We start from the raw sequence: 18,671 nt of genomic DNA, 5'->3' as shown, positions 1-18,671 counted from the left end.
CCAGAAAGACACCCTTGAGCTCTGACTGGTGGCAGCCCTGACAGACCTGCTGTCTCTGTTCCGACTGGCCAGGGGCAAAGATTCCCTGCACTCCAATTGGCTGGAATCAAAGACAGCCGGGTGGGGGGAAAGGTGTGTGGGGGGGAAAAGTGTGGGGGATTCCCCTGTGCTCTGACTGGCTGGGACTGAAGAAGGGATTCCCTGTCCTCAGCTGGGACAGTGCTAATGCCATGTGTTGGGGACAGTGAGGATGATCCCAGCTGGTGACAAGCAAGTGACAAGCAACAGTGCCAAGTGCAGGGACAGATGCAGTGCCAGGCATGGGGATTTGCTGGTGCACAGTGAGGGGACAGTGACAGTCAGGACCACCCACTCCAACCCACACTCCACTCACTCCACACTACCGCTGGCAACACTGGTGTCACCTTGGCCCTGCTGGGGGCAGGCCGGGGCCAGACTGTCCCTGCCAGTGCCTGGTACCATCTGCCCTTGTCACCGTGTCCCCCCCAGGGCAGAGAAAAAAGACCCATGGAGCCAGAAGAGGGACTTTATTGTGGGGGAGGGGGATGGCTGGGCTGCAGGGACATTGGGGCTGTGGGGTGTAGGGGTTTGGGGGGCACTCAGGGCTGTGCCTGTGGAGAAAGCAAAGAGTGGGGGGTGAGTCAGGCGCCAGCAGAAGCAGCTTCTTTAGCCTTCCCCCTGCTCCACAACACACTTTGGGGTGACCTGGCTCACCCCCACCCTACAGAGCTAAACAGGGACAGTTCAGAAATCCCAAGCACACTCCCACCCCTCTGGCAGGTGTGGGGTGCAAAGTGTGGGATGCAGAGAAGGGATATGGGATCAGGATGCAATGTGCAGGACATAGGGTTCAGAATAAGGATGCAGGATTCAGGATCAGAATGTGGGGTGCAGGATGGAGGGTTCTGGATACAGTGCAGGATTGGGACATCAGGTGCAGGACATTTGGTGCAGGATCAGGATATGGGTGCAGGATCAGGTTATAGGGCACAGGACAGTGCAGGACAGGGGGTGTGGGATTGTCATGCAGGGTGCAGGACATGGTGCAGGATGCAGGATGTAGGATTGGGATGTGGGGTGCAGGATACGGGGTATGGGATCGGGATGCAGGATGCAGGGCACAGGACACAGGATGCAGAGTGCAAGATCAGCCCACAGGATGTAGGATCAGGATACAGCTGGGCACTGACTGTGCTCAGGACCGGCAGAAGCCTACAGCAGCACAGATGTCCTGGGGCATGTCTCCGTTCTGCAGCCCCTCGGTGATCTGGTCCTTGTACTTCTTCACAAACTTCTGGCACCGCCTGCCCATGGACCTGCCCAGCAGCCGGCAGCCCTTCTGCAGCGCTGCTGCCACCGCGTCCTGCCAAAGCCACTGCAGGTCAGGGGGGTACAGGGAGAGGCCCCCCAGTCTGGCCCCCCAGACCCTCATCACCCCTCACCTCATCGGGGTCGTCACCCGCCAGCGCCTTTATCTTCTTCAGGACCTTGGTACACTGGCTGCACTTAAACCCCCTGACCGGCGCCACGCTGTCCCCATCAGCCACATTCCCCTGTGAAGACACAAAGATCCTCAGGGCTGCCTGGACTCCTGCCATCCCAGGGTGGCCCTGGCAGTACTTGGGGGTGGGGCACTTACCAGGGCCAGGCTGTCCCAGACGTCCTGGCATTGCTGCTCCCAGCCACAGTGTGTGGCCATGGCCACATCCCAGCACCAGGACATTGGGTCACCCTGGCAGGGTGGGGGGGCTGCAGCCTGTGCTGCTGCACGGAGACAGGATGGTGAGCACGGCTGCAGGTTGCCCACCACTGAGGTCCCCAGGGGCCCTGGAGGTGCCTGGACCCCTAAACCACCAGCCCCAGGCATTCAGCCGTATCCCAAACATCCCTCCTGCCTGAACTCACATACTTCAGTTCCGGCCCTTCCTGGGTCCCCATGCAGACCCTGTCCTCAAACGTCCCCAGGTGCCAATCCCATCATGGGCACCCTGCCCATTATCCCTGGCTCCTCAGACAGACCCCATCCCTGCCACCCCCACCTGCTTGTTCCCATAAAACCCCATCCCCACAACTCCCATGCCACCATACCTCCTGCTTGTCCCCATAAAACCCCATCCCCACAACTCCCATGCCACCATACCTCCTGCTTGTCCCCCTGTCCTCCTTCCCACATCCCTGAGTACCTGTCCCCACACAAGCCTTATCCCTGTCACACACAGGTCATCAGACAGGCTCAATCACCCAGGCTGTTATCCCCATTGTCCCCATGTGTCTCCTCTCCCCTCCAGCTCGGGGTGACCATCCCCCCCGGGAGGCAGGAGGGTGCCCATTACCTCCCAGAAGCAGCACCAGCAGCAGGAAGGTGGCAGCCATGGTGAGCCCACTGAGCCGGTGACAGCAGGTGACTGACAGTGACTGACAGTGACTGACAGTGGATGACTGCGTCCTGACACCTTTTATAGAGGTGCTGCGGGCTGCGGGTGTGGGGAACCAAAACCCCAAAACTCTTTAAAATACAACACGGCTGCTCCCCAGGGCCCTTCCTGCCTCACAGCTCCACCTCCGCAGGAAGGGGGTACGAGGGGCCTCGGGGGGAACGTGGGGCAGCTCAGCAACCCCCAACCTCCCCGGCCTCGTCCCCTCAGGGAAGCTGCCCCAGAGTGTGGGGCGGGGAGGGAGTGGCAGGACTCCCGAGGGCTCCGGAGGGTCTATCCCTAGATCTAGGTCTATCCCGGGGGTCCTCTTTGGACATCTCCGGGCTCTGGGGAGCCCAAGACCTCCCCCGGGTCCGCGCTGGTGTCCTCTCTGGGGTCGGTAACGGTGTCCCCTTCCCACCACGGGTTCCACGGGGGTCGGTCCCCGTCCCCTCCGTATCCTCCCCATGTTCCCTTCACGCCTCCTCCGTGTTCCCTGCGCAGGACCCTCGCACCACCCCGCACGGCTATCGCCATGGTGACTCTGACGTCACTTCCGCCGCGCGGTCAGACCAGTTCCGGTTGGCGGTGTTCGCGCCTTTTCGCAGCGCAGCCCCACCCCGATGGCGGGGCTCGGTGTGAGCGGTGCCCCTCAGCCTCCGACCCCTCCCCCCGTACGTGACCTGCACGGACCCTGGGCTGCGGCCGAGGGGGCCTCCCTGCTGCGGTTGGGGGGCCTTGGGGGATCCTGTGAGGCCCTGCAGCCTGACGGGGTCGGGGGGACGTTTTTGTGTCCTCGGGGGTGTTTGGAGGGTCCGGTGCCGCGGGGAGGAGGAGCGTGCCGGAGGGAGTGTGCTGAGGGGCGCTGGTGCCTGGGATGTCCGGGAGTCTGTGCAGGGCCTGGGTCCGTTTGGGAAAGGGGTGTCCTGGGGGAGTCCGATGGCCAAGGTGTATTTTGTGGGGACTTCAGGGGGGCATTTTTGGAGGTGGTGGGATGGTGCGGTCACCAGGGTGAGTTTGGGGATGCCCGGGTTAGGAGGAGAGGGGAAGAAGGGGGGCTGAGGTGCAGAGGGAGGGAGGGTCAGACCCGGACGTGGTTTGTGTTTTGGCGGTGGGGAAGATCATTTTCAGGAGGACTGTTGTGTCTTGGGGTGACAGTGATGGCCAGACCTTAATTCACCAATTTATTTTCCAGACCCTGAGTTAGACACCCACGTCCCACACCATGTTTTCGGAGCAGGCAGCCCCTATGGCGCAGGGGTTGCTGGCCCCCCCCTCGGCCGAGCCCCCCACTTTCCCCAGGGTGCCTGTGTCAGGATACTCAGACTGCTCACAGCCCTTCCAGCTGGGCGAACGTGGCTTCTCCCGGCAGTACGCCCACATCTACGCCGTGCGCCTCGCCGGGATGCGGCCGGGCCTGGAGCGGCGTGCACGGAGCCTGTGGGGTGAGACCAGGGGGAACTCCCCCATTACCAGGAAAAACACGAGGGGCTGCAGCGTGTCTAGGGGGAGGGACAAAACTGGGGGAAGGCTGGAGCAGCTGGGGGTGCTCAGCCTGGAGAAAAGGAGGTTCAGGGAGGACCATATGGCTCTGTGTGACTTCCTGGCAGGAGGGTGCAGCCAGCAGGAGATTGGGTTCTGCTCCCAGGAAACAAGGGACAGGAGAGGTTCAGATTGGATATGGGAAAAATTCCTTCATGGAAAGGGCTGTCCAGGCCTGGCACAGACTGCCCAGGGCAGTGCTGGAGTTCCCATCTCTGTGGGGAAATAACAGCTGTGTGGATGTGGCACTTGAAAACGTACTTAGTGGTGGCCTTGGCAACAAAAATCTGTGGAGCTGCCTTCAGGTTTTATCTCTGTGTTTGACCAGATTTGTATCTGGAGTCCAGAAGTAAGTGAGTGTTCCCATCTTCAGGCTGGATGTACCCTGCAGGCATCCCTGGGGGCCAGATCCATCCCTGTTGGGGGTAGTCCATTCCTGCCAGGCTGGGATCCACCCACAACCTTCCTGTAACCTGAGCACCTCCAGTGTACCCAGTTCTGCCAGTCTCCAGCCTTCACAGGGGATGTGCAGCAGAGCCCAACAAAATAGCTCAGCCCCCTAACTCTGGGATGCAGAGTCATGATGGGAAGATTTGCAGCTGGATTATGTGGTAATCCTGCTGCAGCTCCCACATGGAGTTCTGAGCTAGGGACAAACTGTGTTCCCCATCACAGATAGAAGAGGAGGTGTGGGCAGGAAGAACACAGTTGTCTGTCACGTCGCCCCACACACCTGGGAGCAGGAGATGAGTGTGAGGTTTGTCAGGTTGGGGTGAGGTCAGCCCTGGCCAGGAAGTGGGGTACAGGAGGATGCAGGGGCGTGAGAAGTGCTCATTGTTCTGGGGGGCGCTGCTTCCTGGCTGGGAGCTTGTGGTTCTGCGGGTGAGACCCTCTTGCTCAAAGTTTCCATCCGTGGGATGAAGCAATGCTGGTCTGCTGGGGTTCTGCCCCCCCCAGTCTGGGCATGGCCTGCGATCAAATTTCCTTCGGCTTTGCCCTTCTATGGGCAAAAACCCCTTCAGTGGAAGCTTTTGGGCCGGATGCCTGTTCTTGTGCTCTCCCCAGCCTCATGGACTGTGTGGAAGCAAAGCCAGTGCTGGTCCCATGACGGATGTCATTCCTTGGTTAGCCACCCTGGACTTTGCCAAGTGTGATAGGACCCCATGGTTTGTAAAGCTCCACCTCCTGAAGTCCTGGGATGGGACCAGATTTTGGGGTTTGTTTCCCAGCAGGAAGTGCCTCCAGGCAAAAATCTGGAGAGCACAACCCCCTCCTCCTGAACACACATTTTAGAGAGTTTGAGCCAAAAATAAGAAACTTCAACAGGATTGTTTTTGTTCTGACTCAGAGTGTTTGCATTCCTGGGCTCGGGAATCCATGTTTCCAGTGTGGGGTGCCAGAGATTACAGCAGGGTGCTCTGCCTGGGACAAGAGTCATGTTCAGCAGCGCGTGATGAGCAAAGTGAAATTTTTGGGAGGAGAAATGTCACCCAGAAGGGACAAGGAGCTGGCAGTGTTGTTTCGGGAGAGGAGACTAGGAGTAGGTTCTTTGCTCTTCTCCAGGCCTGAGGCCCAGCATGGACTTCACAGGCTGGTTTAAACAGGGAATGACAGTCCCACAGCCACATACTGGATGGGAGGATGCACACTGGATGAGGCTGGAGCACCTCTGGGTCCCTGGGGGTGGGGTAAGACGTTTGTGGCGAGGGAAATTTTTGCTCCTCAGCCACAAAGTGGAGGCAGCTGGGGCTGCAATGCTTCTTGTAGCTCCTGAGGTTCTCCCAGCCTGTATCCCCTGTGGATCCCTGCCTAAAGCCCAGGGAGCTGTCAGCATGCCAGGATCTTCTCTGGATGTGATGGGGATCCTGAATCCCAGTGGGGATCTGGGGCAGACGATCTGGCCCTGGCAGAGATCAGGTTTGGGGGTGTTAAGTGATCTCCTGCCTGTCAGCTCTGAGTAGGATGTTTGGGTCATCCCCCAGGTAAAGAGCAGGAACAACAGCCCCCCGTGCCCCAAGGGCAGGAGCACTGCATCCTGGACCCTTCCTGGGCAGAGCTGTAACTGGAAGCTGAATACACCATCATGACCCAGCTTTCCCCAGCACAGAGGAAATGCCTGCAGGCTTGCAGGCTCTGGAATGCTCCTCGGCCCCATCTGGCCCACACATGTCTGTTCGGCACCGTGCCTCGAGGAAAAGCAGGAGGCTTCCCAACATTTCCCAGTGCTTCTTGCTGTCCACAGTGCTGGGGCCCTTCAGCTACCCCTGCCAGCTCTGCCTTGTGCCCACTGTCACCCTGAGGCCACTGACCCACGTCTCTCCACAGGGAATGGCATTGCGCTGCGGAAGCTCTCGGAGCTGCAGGCAGGAGAGAAGTGCTGCGTGGTGGGGACACTCTTCAAGTCCATGCAGCTCCAGCCCTCCATCTTGCAGGAGATCAGCGAAGAGGTAATGGGCTTACACCCCTCCTCCTCCTCTTCCATAGAGCTCAGGGGGTTGTGCCAGCACATCTGAGGGCTCATCTGGGTTTCCATGGCTTCCCTGTGCTTTTTTTGTAGACAGGGAAGTGGCTGAGATTTGAGCAGGATGGCCTGTGCCCAGCCTGTCTCTGGATGCCACCTTGGTGCCACCTCTTGGTGCCAGTGTGTGTATGTGTGTGGGTGCTCCTTATCAAATCATGGAAACACAGAATGGGTTGGGTTGGAAGAGACCTTAAAGCTCATCCATGGGCTGGGATATCTTCCACTAGCCCATGTTGCTCTAAGCCACATCCAACCTGGCCTTGAAAACTTCCAGGGATTCAGGGGCAGCCACAACTTCTCTGGGCAACCTGTGGCAGGGCCTCACCACCCTCTCAGGCTATTTCTTGCCGATATCCAATCTAAACCTACCCATCTTTTCCCCCCTCCTGCTTGTCACCACTCTTGCTCAGTGATGCTTTTCCAGCACTCAGTGAAACCGGCCCATCCGGGGGTTCCAGCTGCGAGGGCCCCCAGCTGGGGTGTTGGCTGTACTGCTGATGGGAGCTGGGGTTGGGAGGAGTCCTTGGGGGCTGCTGATCCTTGCTGACGCCATCAGAGCTGTCCCTGTGCCCTTGCAGCACAACCTGGTGCCTCAGCCACCCCTACCCAAGTACATCCAGCCCTCTGATGAGCTGATCCTGGAGGATGAGCTGCAGCGGATCAAGCTGGAAGGAGCTATTGATGTGCAGAGGCTGGTGACAGGTAAGGGACAGTGGTGTCTCTGTGGCACCCACCCTGCAGGTGCTGGCCAGGGCTGATCTGACCAGGCCTGCTCGTAGGGACCATCTTGGCTGTGTATGGCTGTGAGCAGGATGATGGCAGATTCCTGGTGGAAGACCACTGCTTCGCTGGCTTGCCACCACCACTGCCTTGGAATGGGCCCAGCTCTGACCGGTGAGTCAACAGGGCTGGGGCTGGCCCTGTGTCCCTGATGTGTCCCTGAGCCACTTGTGCCAAGAGGGCTGGCAGTGGGTTAGGGCCCCCTGCCCCAGCTCTTTGAATCCCCTGAGTTTGGGAGGGTGGCACACTGCCTGAGCCTCTCCCTCTGTCCAGGTTCGTGCTGCTGGCCTCGGGACTGGGGCTGGGCAGTGTGAGTGGGGAGGCCCTGCTGAGCACTCAGCTGCTAGTGGATGTGGTGACAGGGCAGCTGGGTGCAGAGGGTGAGCAGAACTGCGCTGCCCACATCACCCGTGTCATTCTGGCCGGGAATCTGCTGAGCCAGAACACGCAAAGCCGAGACACTATCAACAAGGTACAGCGAGGAGGGAGCTGCGGCCTCACAGTGCTCCTGGGGTGCTGGGAGGGTGTGGGGAGGGGAAAGAGGGGGTGCTGGGTTGTCCCTCACTGTCTTCCTGCTCACCCAGGCCAAGTACTTGACTAAAAAGACACAGGCTGCAAGTGTGGAGGCGGTGAAGATGCTGGATGAGATCCTGCTGCAGCTCTGTGTGAGTGCTTGGGGTTGGCAGGGGAATCAGGTTCCCCTGGGGAGGGGGCCTTGTTCCTGAGGTGGAGTAGCAGTCTGGAGTGCAGGGTGGCAAAACCACCTTCCTCAGCACCCAACTTTCCTTTGAGCACCCCACATGGGGAGGCAGATCACAGCCCAACCTCCAGATCCTTCTCCTGGGATCTGGCCTCATTTGTGAAGCCAAGCAGGGTGTCCTGGGGAAAAGGCACAACAGTGACACCAGGGCTTTGCTCTGAGCCCCCTTGGAGGGCACTTTGGCCACCCAGTTGATCCTCACTCTACCTACAGACCTCCGTGCCTGTGGACGTGATGCCTGGCGAGTTTGACCCCACCAACTACACACTGCCGCAGCAGCCCCTGCACCGCTGTATGTTGCCCCTGGCCAGTGCCTACACCACTCTGCGCCTCGTCACCAACCCCTACCAGGCTAGCCTGGACGGTGTCAGGTAAATAAACCTGGTGCACTACCAGCTCTGGTGACTGTCAGTGGCTTGGGACTATGGGACATATCCTGGCATGTCCAGCATCTAAAGCTCCCCTTCTTTCCCCCATAATGTAGGTTTTTGGGGACGTCAGGACAAAACATCAGTGATATCTTTAAATACAGCAGCATGGATGACTACCTGGAGATCCTGGAGTGGACGCTGCTGGCAGGACACATCAGCCCCACAGCCCCAGACACTCTGGGTATGGTGAGGGCTGGGGCAGTGTTGAATGGGGGGGCTTTGCCAGGGGCTCCCTCCCACTAATTGCCATCTTCCCCAGGCTGTTACCCATTCTACAAATCTGACCCATTTATCCTCACTGAGTGCCCTCACGTTTACTTCTGCGGCAATGCACCCCGCTTCCAGTCCAAGCTGCTCCAAGGTGAGTCTCACAGCACACCCAGATCCCTGCAGGGGCTGGGAACCCGCACCAGAGGCTGCTGGGGTCTCCTCTGTTTGACACCCACCTGTGTTTGCAGGGAAGGAAGGGCAGCGGGTGCTGCTGGTGGCGGTGCCAGACTTCAGTGCCACGCAGACCGCCTGCCTCGTCAACCTGCGCGACCTCAGCTGCCAGCCCATCACCTTCTCTGGCTTTGGGGCTGACAGTGAGGATGGGGACATGGAAGTTGGACACTGACCACAGGAAGGGCACAGACTCCACAAGCCCCACCCCGCAAGGGGTCCTGGCACCCACTGCTTTTGTCTGTCCTCTGGGAAGGTGACAGAGCTGGGGAAGCACTGGAGGGACGAGATGTTCATACCAATATAACTTGATTTATTTGTGTAACAAAAACTGTATGGAGGGGAGAAAGGCTGTGCCTGTCTCCATGGGCCCTGCCCAGGAGAGCAGTACCACTCCTGCCACCCCACTGGAACACAGTGGGCTGCCACCCCAGCTCCAAAGGATGGAGTAGCATGTCCCTGACAGCATCCAGCTGTTGGCGACAATGCCTGCAGTCCTTGGAAGCAGCAAGGTGAGGGGCTGGATCCCACCTGGAACAGCTGCCTGGGCTCAGGGAAGATGTTGGAAGCGGATGCCGAAGTGTCTGACCATGGCTTGAAGCAGAGTGAGGGGTGAAGTGTCCCTAGTCCCCAAAGTTCACGGTATAGGTTTCGGCTGTGGTGAGGGGCTGCATTGTCCCCGTGTGCAACTCCCAGCCCTCCATTTCTGTCACCAGCTCGGTAACCACCTCTGTCTCAGTGTCCATCTCCCAGGTGCCAGCAGTGGGTGGCTCTTGGCTCCAGGGTGTGTAGGCTGTGCTGCTGAAGGGGAAGGGCAGTGCCGTGGTGGATGGTGGGGCTGTGGGGCTGCTGCTGGCCATGGTGGCATTGAGGCGCCGCAGCCGCATCTGCTCCCGCAGCCGCATGCGGTGCCGCAGGCGTAGGCGCAGGCGCAGGCGCTCACGGGGCGTCATGGGCCGGCCGGGCACCACACGGCGGATCGGCCGGTTCCCGTTCATGGCCATGATCTCCCGGATGCGCTTCCAGTTGGAGCGGGACAGGACGAAATTGCACTGGGTGGCCCCAATGTCGTACAGGACGTGGCAAGTCTTGACACTGGGGTTGTAGCCCTCCGCCCGTGCTGACACACGGTACTCCCCCGGGTTCAGGATGCGCCAGTAGTCCCCGCCACTGGCTGAGACAAGGGGAAGCAGGGTGGGGTGAGGGCAACGCAGCGCTGCCAGCACCCTGCCAGGTGGGTGTGTGTCTCCCTCACAGTACCTACCTGTCCTGACATTGTGGTTGATGCCCCCCACCACAATAGTGGCATTGGCAATGGGCTCTCCCTGCTGGTCTGTCACCACACCCTTGATTCCTCGGTGGACCTGGGTGAGGAAAAGGGATGAGTGGAACTGTGTGGGGCAGGTGAAGCAGCTGTGGCTGTGTTGTGTACACACCTGCTCCATGAAGGTGAGCAAAGACTCCTTGTTGTTCTCCCACTCCTGCTGCAGCTCACTCTCATGGGGGAATTTGTCACAGCCCAGGTAAATGGAGAGCTCCAGGCAGTTGGTGTGCAGGTAGCTGAAGTCATTCATACCTGCAAGAGCATAGAAACGCCCACCCAGCCACTTGCTCACCTGACAGTGGCCAAGTTATGAGGCAGCCACGCCACTGGCCCAACTTACTGCCAGCCTTGGGGTGCCACTTGGCACCCTGCACGATGCCCATGGCATCAGTTACATCCTGTGCATGGCAGCCCCCACGGAAGGTCTCAGTCATGGTGAGGTGTGCTGAGGCATAGGAGATGGCGAGCCAGCGGAACACGGCGTGGTCAGGTGTCTCCTGCAGCTCAGGGTGCTCATCCTCATAGTCTAGGGGACGCGGGGCAGCTGCTGGCGTTGGGGGACTGGGCCGGGCCGTGTCAAAGGGGAAGGACACCAGCTTTTCCCCACCCTGCAGGTTGGCTCCCAGTACAAAGGGGTTCTTGTCCATCCATGCCATGACAGCCCGTGTCTCCACTGCCACCTGTGAGGCAGGCACAGGGCATGAGATGTCACCCCCTGCCACCCTTTCCACATCCCTGTGCCCTGTGCTGCACTCACCGCTGCATCTTCAGACAGGTAGTGCTCCGGGATGGGGATGTGGTGGTTGGGGAACTGGTGGGGCACCAGCCGCCTCTCCTCGGCTGCCCACAGTGCTGAGGCCAGGTCGGGGAAGTTCTCAAAGAGGTCAAAGCCCTCCTCTGTCCAATGGCCCAGTGCCCAGTTGCCCAGTTCAGAGCCCTGCAGGCAGCCCAGGACATTCGGGGGCTGCATCCCACCACCCATATCCCATCCCACTGCTTCAGGTCCCATCCCCTTCTCTGACAGATCTCAGGTGCCCAGCTTGGAGCCCTGCACCCAGCCCAGGGGTGAGCTGAGGTGGGGGGGGCTGCATCCTTCTGCTTTGCAATCCCATCCCACAGTCCCACAGCCCACCCCAACACCCCACATCCTTCCCCACTGCTCCACTGTCCTATCTCACTGCCTCATGGCCCATCCCACCCTGCCACCCCCTCACCGCCTCATGGGCCAGCTCATAGCCATCGGGGTTGAGAGATGGGACGAGGTGGATGCGGGTGTCGGTGATCAGACCCCGCACACGGGGGTTTCCATCGTGGTACTCCTTGCACAGGAACTGCATCAGCAGCAGCAGCAGCTCCCGGCCCAGCGCCTCGTTCCCGTGCAACCCCGCCGTGTACCGGAACTCGGGCTCACCTGGAGGCAGGGACCAAGGAGTCAGCAAACACGCAGGACCATGGCTGGGGGACCCCAGACCCTCGTACCCCCTCACCCGTCTCGTGCTCGCCCGGATTGTCGGAGATCTCCATGGCGTAGATCTTGAGCCCCCGTGAGCTCTTGCCAATGTTGTAGATGCGGGTGATGGTAGGACACTCCTCATTCACCACCTTCATCAGCTGCAGAGGGGGGAGAGATGGGGGTGGTGCTTGGGGGGACGAGCCCACACCCTGCAGAGAATCCCATGCCCGTGGAGGATCCCACCACTGAAGTGCCCACAACCACCGAGAATGCCATGCCCCAAAGATGTGCCCACAACCAGAGAGGCATCCATTCCTCATGGAGGATCCCGCCACCATGAAGGATCCTACAACCATGAGTGTTCCAACCCCACAGAGTATGCCACTCAGTAAATTTGTTGACAGAGTATTCCATGGCCTAGAGAGAATCCCACCCTCTGCTGGATCTGCCCCCCCAGCAGTGCCCACCTGCCTCATGTCCTTGTAGGAGTGGTGTCGGAAGTCCAGGTTGTCCGTGGAGGTCACCTCATTCTGCTGGGTGTAGTAGCTGCTGACAGCTGTGGAGGGGACAGGGACACAGCAGCCGGGGATGGCTGCAGAGATCCCAACCCTCGTGGCCCCGGGACTGCTTCAGGGGGACTGTTACCAGAGAGGGGGCACCCCAGGACCTCAAGGCGCAGGCAGAGGCTCCCATTCCAGCGCTGGGGGTAGATGCGGATATACCGGGCCACCGCTGGCTCAGGGAACTCACTCAGCACTGGTGTGTCCTTGTCCACGTTGCCGTAAAACATCTGTCAAGGAGGCAGAGATGCACCCAAGAAGCTCCCCGCTGTTCCCATGTCACCCACCCAGAACAGGTCCTCACCATCTCCTCATAGCCATTGCTGTACATCACCCAGTGCTGGCTGTCGTTGCTGAAGCCCACATAGAAGCTGGTGACAAAGTCATCACTGTAGGAGGACAGGGACAGGTTGTGACAGGGATTCCTACGGTGCTCCCCTGCCCCATGTGTCCACCCCCACGTCCCCATACTGGATCTGGGAGTCGCGCCCCTGGGTGATGACACCGGTGAACATGGTGATGCGGCGAGTGTCCACCTCGAGCCAGTGTGTCCGGCTGTCATCTTCAGCACACCATGCCCCATCAAAGAAATCGTCCTCATTGGTGCCCGCCTGGGGAGCAGTGAGCAGTGGGTGGGGGTGTCCCCATGGCCTAAGGGGTGGCTGCTGGGGGTGACACTCACCTGCATGTTGAGGCGGCCACGCTGGGCACCCAGGCCGTGACGCAGCATGGAGGAGGCCAGGATCTGGTCATCCTCAATGCGATGGGACTCCAGCCCAATCGGGGGACACCCTTGGGGACAGCAAGGGGTAGTGGGTGATGGGCTTCCACCCCCCAGCAGGGTGTCCCTATCACCCAAGGAATGAGGACACTCACTTTTCTTCTCTGCTGGAGGGGCCCATTCCTCCTCATCTGGATCCCACTTCTTTCCTCCTGTTTTTTTGGGTTTTCCTGGGAAAGGAAAAGGCACAGTGAGGGGGGCAAGGAGGGGGTCAGGTGGGAGGGGACAGGAATGGGGGCTGGCACCCACCTTTGCGGTCCTGGCCCTTCTCCTCTGCCCAGTGCTCCTCCTCCTCCTCCTCTTTCTTGGGCTTCACTGTTGGTGAGGTGATACCCACCCCAAGGACGTGACACCAGTCCCAGGAACATGTCACCCACCCCAAGAATGTGCCACTGATGCTAGGGGTGTGACACCCACCCCGGGAACATGCCACCTCCTGGGGATGTGACACTCACCCCCAGGGACATGCCACCCACTCTAGGGATGTACCACCATCCCTGAAGTCATAAGACCCACCCAGGTGATGTGACATCCACTCCAGGGAGGTGACACTCACCATGCAGATGTCACCTATCCCAGGGACATGCCACTGACCATGTGACATGTGCCCCGGTGTTGTGCCACCCGCTGTGGGGATGTGACACCCACCATGGGGATGGGTCCCCACCCAGGGATATGCCACCCTCCCTGTGACTCTGCCATCGACCCTGCAGTACACATGCCCATTATTGGTACACGCCTGCCCCACCCCCCGGCCCTGCCCACTCAGTCCAGCCCCTTCCACCCCCTCTCACAGGGTCTGGTTTTCTCCTTGTCTGTCTCCATCCTGTCCTCTTTGTCCAGGTGTCCGTGGGGCTTTGTCGGTGGGGGCAGCCCGTAGGTCCCTGAGGGGCAGAGGGTGAGGGGCTAGGACAACCTTCTGGAGGTGGGAGAGGAAGGAATGATTGGGGGTGCTAGGGTGCTTTGCCCTTCCTGGTTCATCACTCACAATCATCATAGTCGGGTGGCTCGAAGCCCTCGCCATAGTCCCCTTCAGTCACAGGGCCAGGCAAGGGGGGCTGCGGGAGGGGCTGCGGGAGGGGCTGCGGGGGGCGCTCCTCCGGCTCTGCTTGGGGGAGGAAGGAAAAGGGGCTGTGCTGGAGATGGGGAGGCAATGAGGGTGTCCCCATGTCCCTGCAGGGTGCCCTCTGTTCCCTATGGGGTCAGCATGCCCCTCTGGAACCCAGATTTCCCTTTCAGGTTCCCATGTTTTGTGAGGTCCCCAAGTCCCCACCAGACCCCTCTGTATTCCACTGGGGTGCCCATGCCCCTAAGAGATCCCCACACCTGTAGTGTCTCCCCAAGAGTCCCCCATGCTCCAACGGGAACTTCATGTCCCTATGGGGTTCTCCATGCCCTCACAGGGTCCCCATGTCCCTGCAGGGTTCTCTGTATCCTTACAGGACCCCTCTACATCCCACAGGACCCCTGTGCCACCAAGAGATCCCCACACCCTTACAGGGCCCCTGCACAGCTTATGCTGTCACCATGTTCATCCCAGCTCCAGGCTACCCCAAAATGCTGCTTCCCTGGGTTCCCAAGGCTGAGGATTGTCCCCCAACCTCACCCTGAGCAGTGCCAGCTCCCCATGTCCCCATCCTCCCAACATACGTGTCTCCTCAGGCTGGGGCCAGACCCGCTCTGGTCTCCTCCTGCTTGGGGGCTTGGGGGGCTTCTGCTGCCGCCGGATGTACTCAACTGGGGACACAGAGGGTGGCTTTGTGGTATGAGACAGGAAGGACAGGCCCTTCATCCCTTGCTGCAGGCCAGCAGCCCTGGTGGCCCCCCACCCACAACCCAGCACCATACAGTCCTCGTAGTCCTCCCGCTCCAGCTGCTCGTTGTAGTCCAGAGTCGGGGGTTCCGGCTCCTCGGGGACCTCTGCAGAGAAGGGACACATGGAGAAGGGGCACTGGGGAGCAGGCAGGGGACAACAGAGAGCAGGGATGTGAGAATAGAAAGGAGGCCTGAGGTGAGAGTGATGGCCTTGGGGCACACAGGAGGTGACACTTGGGAGCAGGGAATTAGTCCAGAGTGCAGTGGAGTGCAGGGAAGTGACACCAGGGAGGAGGAAGGTGCTCCTGGCGTGCAAGGTGGTGGCACTGGGATGCAGGGAGATGGTGTTGGGACACAGGAAGGTGACAGGGGTGCAGGAAGGTGGCTTTTGGGAACAAGGAGGCAGCCCATGTTACAGGAGCATGGTCCTGGGGAGCTGGGACGTGGCATTGGGGTTCAGGAAGGTAACATTTGGGGACAGGGAGGTGGTCCCAAGACACAAGGAGATAGCCCCAGGGTGCAGAGGGGTGGCCCTGGCCTGCAGAGGAGTGTCCCCAAGATGCAGGGTGATGGGCCTGGGGACTGGGCACTCACCTGGCTGGGGCTCAGGGTTCCAGCCCTCCCGGCCCAGCCCCCAGTGTTCATTTGGTGGCTCTTCTAGCTCTCCTGGGGACAGAGACAGCGAGGGGCTGGCATGGCCTCCCCAGGCCCCTGTCCTGGCCTCCCCCTAGCCCCACAGTGGGTAAAAAATCCCATGGGAAGAGGGGGAACAGAGGGGAAACCCAAGGGGACAAAGCCCAGCCAGCTGTAGGGTGCTGCCAGGGCCACTGAGCAGGATGTGAGGTGATGCTCTGCTCTGCTGAGACCTCCCATCCCAACCCCTCTAGTGGCAAGATGGGCGTCCCCAAAACTCACCTCGGACACCTCCATCCTCCTCCTCCTCCTCCTCCTCCTCCTTGTGGTGCAAAGGCTTCAGGAACTCGGGTGTCTCTTCATCCTCCTTGCCCTGCGAGGGCTGCAAGGTTCGGGGGAGTTCAGTGGGGGGGCTTGGTGGCACTGGTGGCTTCTTGCCAGAGGGCTTGGTGGCCTTGGGTGGCTTCTCCTTGGACTTTTTGGAGCCTTTTGGGGGTTTTTCAGAGCCTTTTGGAGGTTTTTCAGCGCCTTTTGGAGGTTTTTCAGTGCCTTTTGGAGGTTTTTCAGAGCCTTTTGGAGGGTTTTCAGAGCCTTTCAGTGGCTTCTCCTTGGATTTCTTGGGGGGCTTGTTCTTGCCCCGGTCCTTGTCCTTATCCTTCTTTGGGCCCCGGGGTCTATCCTTGGGTTTCTTGGGGGGTTTTTCCTTCTTCCCCTTCCTGGGTTTCTCAGGCTCCGTCAGCGACCCTGGAGAGGATGAGGGGACAGAAGTGTGGGGGCAGTCACCCCGAGGCAGGGTGTGCGTGGCAGGGCCAGGCTGGGGGGTCCTCCCATCCCGCCACCCCCGTTCCCCGTGGGATCCTGGTGCCGATCACTCACCGGTGCCGGTGCCGGTGGCGGTGCCGGTGCCGATGTCGAGGTGAGTGTGCAAGAGCAGCTCAGTGCCGTCTCCATCCCGGTCCCCGCCGTCCCCCGGTCCAAGGAAGCCCCGCAGAAACTCCTCGATCTCGGCGTCGGTGAGCGCGGGGGGGGCCGGGGTTGCCCCCGGTGCCGGTACCGGCAGCAGCGGCAGCAGCGCGGCCGTCAGCAGGAGGCAGGAGCGGGGCGGCCCCGCCGGAACCATCGCGCTCCGCACCGGCCCCGCTCCCCGAGAGCCCCGGACGGGCGGGCTGGGGGCGGTGCTGCGGCCGGGGGCGGGATCCGCTCGGTACGGCGGTGGCACTGGCGCTTAACGGGACCGGGATGGCACTGAACGGGACGGGCACCGACACTGTCACTGCCGCCGGCCCCGTACTGGCACTGCACCGGGGCCCGGACTGCTGGGAACCCGCACTGATACCGCACGGGACTGGCGCTGCCTGGCACCATCATCGGCAGTGGCACCGGCACTGGCACCGGCACCGAGATGGGCACTGCCGGGGACCCGCGCTGCGCTGGCACCGGCGCTGTGCTGGCCCGCAGGGGCTGGCAGTGCATCAGCGCTTGCACTGGAGACCAGCACGGCACTGGCACGGCTCTCTGCCACCACACCAGCCCCACGCGCTGTGGCTCCACGTGCCGTGCAGGGCTTGGCCCCAGGGCTGGCACCGGGCCGGGCGCTGGCGCTGCCCCGCAGCAGCAGCACCGACACCGCGCTGCCAGCACGGGCGGGCACACGCCGGTACTGCTGCACCCACACACCGGGCACACACCCACCGCGACCGTGGCACCGCAGGCACAGCACACGGGAACCACAGCACCGGAGCAGCACACTGCTCGTGTTAGGGCACTGGATATGGGACATGCATAGCCCACTGAACATGCACTGCACATGCACACAGAAGATACACACACGGGTCACACACCGCACATGGACCTGGCACTCAGAACATGGTACACATTTGTACTGCACATGAGATCCCACACATGGGTCATACACTGCACATGAGACCCTGCACAAATGGTTACACACACTGCACATGAGTTCCCACACACATGGGGGGGACATACCACACGTGAGACCCTGCACACATGGTTACATGCACTGCACATGAGATCCCACACACGGGTCATACACTGCACATGAGTTCCCACACACATGGTACACACACACTGTACATGAGATCCCACACACATGGTACACACACACCGCACGTGAGACCCTGCACACACATGGCAATGCCTTGGGAGGAAGCACACACATGGAATGCAGTGCACACACTCTGCACACACAGGGAATGCAGTGCACACACTCTGCACACACATGGAATGCAGTGTACACACTCTGCACACACAGGGAATGCAGTGCACACACTCTGCACACACATGGAATGCAGTGCACACACCCTGCACACACAGGGAGGAAGCACACACAGGGAATGCAGTGCACACACATGGCAATGCCTTGGAGGAAGCACACACAGGGAATGCAGTGCACACACTCTGCACACAGGGAGGAAGCACACACAGGGAATGCAGTGTACACACTCTGCACACACTCTGCACACGCATTACACATATGTGACACCCCCCGAGCCCCCCGCTGGCAGGGCTGAGGTTCAGGCTGGGGCATGCCCTGGATGTCCCCCACCCGCCCGGGCCCCGCAGGCTCCCCGGGCCGCAGTGGTGGCAGGGCCACGTGGCAGCTCGGGCCGCCCGCCATCGTCACACGCGTGACACCCCCCCCGGCACACACGTGGCCCCCCAAACCATGACTCACTGTCCAGCAATGCTGGGGCCTGCCGGGAGTTGGGGGGCCCCACCTGCACTTCTCAGTGCCTCCCAGTGCAGCCCAGTGACTTCCCAGTGCCTCTGCTGCAGCCCCTACTCCACCTCAGGCAGCCCCCAGGAATGCCACCCCCTCCGCTTCCAGTTCCACTCCCCCTCCCATTACAGCCTCCCCAGCCTGTTACGGCTCCCCCAGCACAGCCCCGAGTACAATTCCCCTCCCTCCCCCCACTACAGTCTTCTCCCATTCCCAGTACAAATCCCCCACCAGTAACAGCTCCCAGTGTAGCTCCCCAGTAGACCCATGTGGAACACCCAGTAAAGTCCCCCAGCCACTACAGCCCGCTTCCAGTTCAGCTCCACCCCCACAGAGCCCACCCACTACAGCTGCCAGTATCATCTTCACGCCCACTATAGTCCCCTCTTCTCAATTAAGATTCCACCTCCCTCGGACCCCCAGAGCTGCCCCAGCCCCTGGCAGCGGGGCAGAAG

At 60.6% G+C, this 18,671-nt stretch overlaps 3 protein-coding genes across 8 annotated transcripts; 1 reads left to right on the top strand and 2 right to left on the bottom strand.

Moving 5' to 3' along the window:
- Nucleotides 1-531: 531 nt before the first annotated feature.
- Nucleotides 532-2,981, bottom strand: GNLY (granulysin). Of its 2 annotated transcripts, none has more exons than XM_033081200.2 (4): nt 2,355-2,981; nt 1,661-1,782; nt 1,464-1,574; nt 532-1,384 (listed from the first exon to the last, which is right to left on the bottom strand). In XM_033081200.2, the coding sequence occupies exons 1-4, from the start codon at nt 2,392-2,394 to the stop codon at nt 1,217-1,219; spliced, it is 441 nt and encodes a 146-aa protein (XP_032937091.1). In that variant the 5' UTR covers nt 2,395-2,981; the 3' UTR covers nt 532-1,216. The 2 variants fall into 2 exon arrangements, with proteins under 2 accessions (XP_032937091.1, XP_032937090.1); XM_033081199.2 differs by having other exon boundaries at nt 1,661-1,785; nt 2,355-2,980.
- Nucleotides 2,982-2,991: 10 nt separating this feature from the next.
- On the top strand, nt 2,992-9,208 carry POLD2 (DNA polymerase delta 2, accessory subunit). 3 transcript variants are annotated; one of them, XM_033081168.2, is made up of 11 exons: nt 2,992-3,109; nt 3,631-3,880; nt 6,303-6,424; nt 7,077-7,200; nt 7,278-7,392; nt 7,552-7,750; nt 7,863-7,943; nt 8,252-8,409; nt 8,523-8,650; nt 8,729-8,830; nt 8,928-9,208. In XM_033081168.2, the coding sequence occupies exons 2-11, from the start codon at nt 3,661-3,663 to the stop codon at nt 9,083-9,085; spliced, it is 1,407 nt and encodes a 468-aa protein (XP_032937059.1). In that variant the 5' UTR covers nt 2,992-3,109; nt 3,631-3,660; the 3' UTR covers nt 9,086-9,208. The 3 variants fall into 3 exon arrangements, with proteins under 3 accessions (XP_032937059.1, XP_032937060.1, XP_032937061.1); XM_033081169.2 differs by lacking the exon at nt 2,992-3,109 and adding an exon at nt 3,151-3,208; XM_033081170.2 differs by lacking the exon at nt 2,992-3,109 and adding an exon at nt 3,167-3,185.
- On the bottom strand, nt 9,203-16,602 carry AEBP1 (AE binding protein 1). Of its 3 annotated transcripts, none has more exons than XM_033081141.1 (21): nt 16,353-16,602; nt 15,759-16,220; nt 15,438-15,509; nt 14,877-14,948; nt 14,679-14,765; nt 14,017-14,133; nt 13,823-13,912; nt 13,278-13,343; nt 13,124-13,198; nt 12,930-13,039; nt 12,719-12,858; nt 12,552-12,636; nt 12,333-12,477; nt 12,155-12,243; nt 11,722-11,845; nt 11,449-11,645; nt 10,992-11,171; nt 10,575-10,914; nt 10,347-10,486; nt 10,175-10,274; nt 9,203-10,084 (listed from the first exon to the last, which is right to left on the bottom strand). In XM_033081141.1, exons 1-21 carry the CDS (start codon nt 16,594-16,596, stop codon nt 9,534-9,536), a joined length of 3,486 nt encoding a protein of 1,161 aa, XP_032937032.1. In that variant the 5' UTR covers nt 16,597-16,602; the 3' UTR covers nt 9,203-9,533. The 3 variants fall into 3 exon arrangements, with proteins under 3 accessions (XP_032937032.1, XP_032937034.1, XP_032937035.1); XM_033081143.1 differs by having other exon boundaries at nt 16,359-16,602; XM_033081144.1 differs by having other exon boundaries at nt 16,365-16,602.
- Nucleotides 16,603-18,671: the final 2,069 nt, after the last annotated feature.

The sequence above is a fragment of the Catharus ustulatus genome, chromosome 27 (genome assembly GCF_009819885.2).
Source record: "Catharus ustulatus isolate bCatUst1 chromosome 27, bCatUst1.pri.v2, whole genome shotgun sequence".
Taxonomy (NCBI): Eukaryota; Metazoa; Chordata; class Aves; order Passeriformes; family Turdidae; genus Catharus; species Catharus ustulatus.
Note: the sequence above shows the minus strand (reverse complement) of the source record. Positions and strands in the feature narration are given on the sequence as shown.

Coding starts and splice junctions, on each gene's coding strand:
- GNLY (XM_033081199.2), bottom strand. CDS start 2,394: ATGGCTGCCACCTTCCTGCTGCTGGTGCTGCTTCTGGGAG. Junction 1,786..2,354: donor GCTGGTGCTGCTTCTGGGAG/GTAATGGGCACC, acceptor GTCTCCGTGCAG/CAGCACAGGCTGCAGCCCCC. Junction 1,385..1,463: donor CGGGTGACGACCCCGATGAG/GTGAGGGGTGAT, acceptor TGGCTTTGGCAG/GACGCGGTGGCAGCAGCGCT.
- POLD2 (XM_033081168.2), top strand. CDS start 3,661: ATGTTTTCGGAGCAGGCAGCCCCTATGGCGCAGGGGTTGCTGGCCCCC. Junction 7,944..8,251: donor AGATCCTGCTGCAGCTCTGT/GTGAGTGCTTGG, acceptor CTCTACCTACAG/ACCTCCGTGCCTGTGGACGT. Junction 8,410..8,522: donor GCTAGCCTGGACGGTGTCAG/GTAAATAAACCT, acceptor CCCATAATGTAG/GTTTTTGGGGACGTCAGGAC.
- AEBP1 (XM_033081141.1), bottom strand. CDS start 16,596: ATGGTTCCGGCGGGGCCGCCCCGCTCCTGCCTCCTGCTGACGGCCGCG. Junction 14,949..15,437: donor GAACCCTGAGCCCCAGCCAG/GTGAGTGCCCAG, acceptor CCTTCTCTGCAG/AGGTCCCCGAGGAGCCGGAA. Junction 13,199..13,277: donor GAAGGGCCAGGACCGCAAAG/GTGGGTGCCAGC, acceptor TTCCTTTCCCAG/GAAAACCCAAAAAAACAGGA.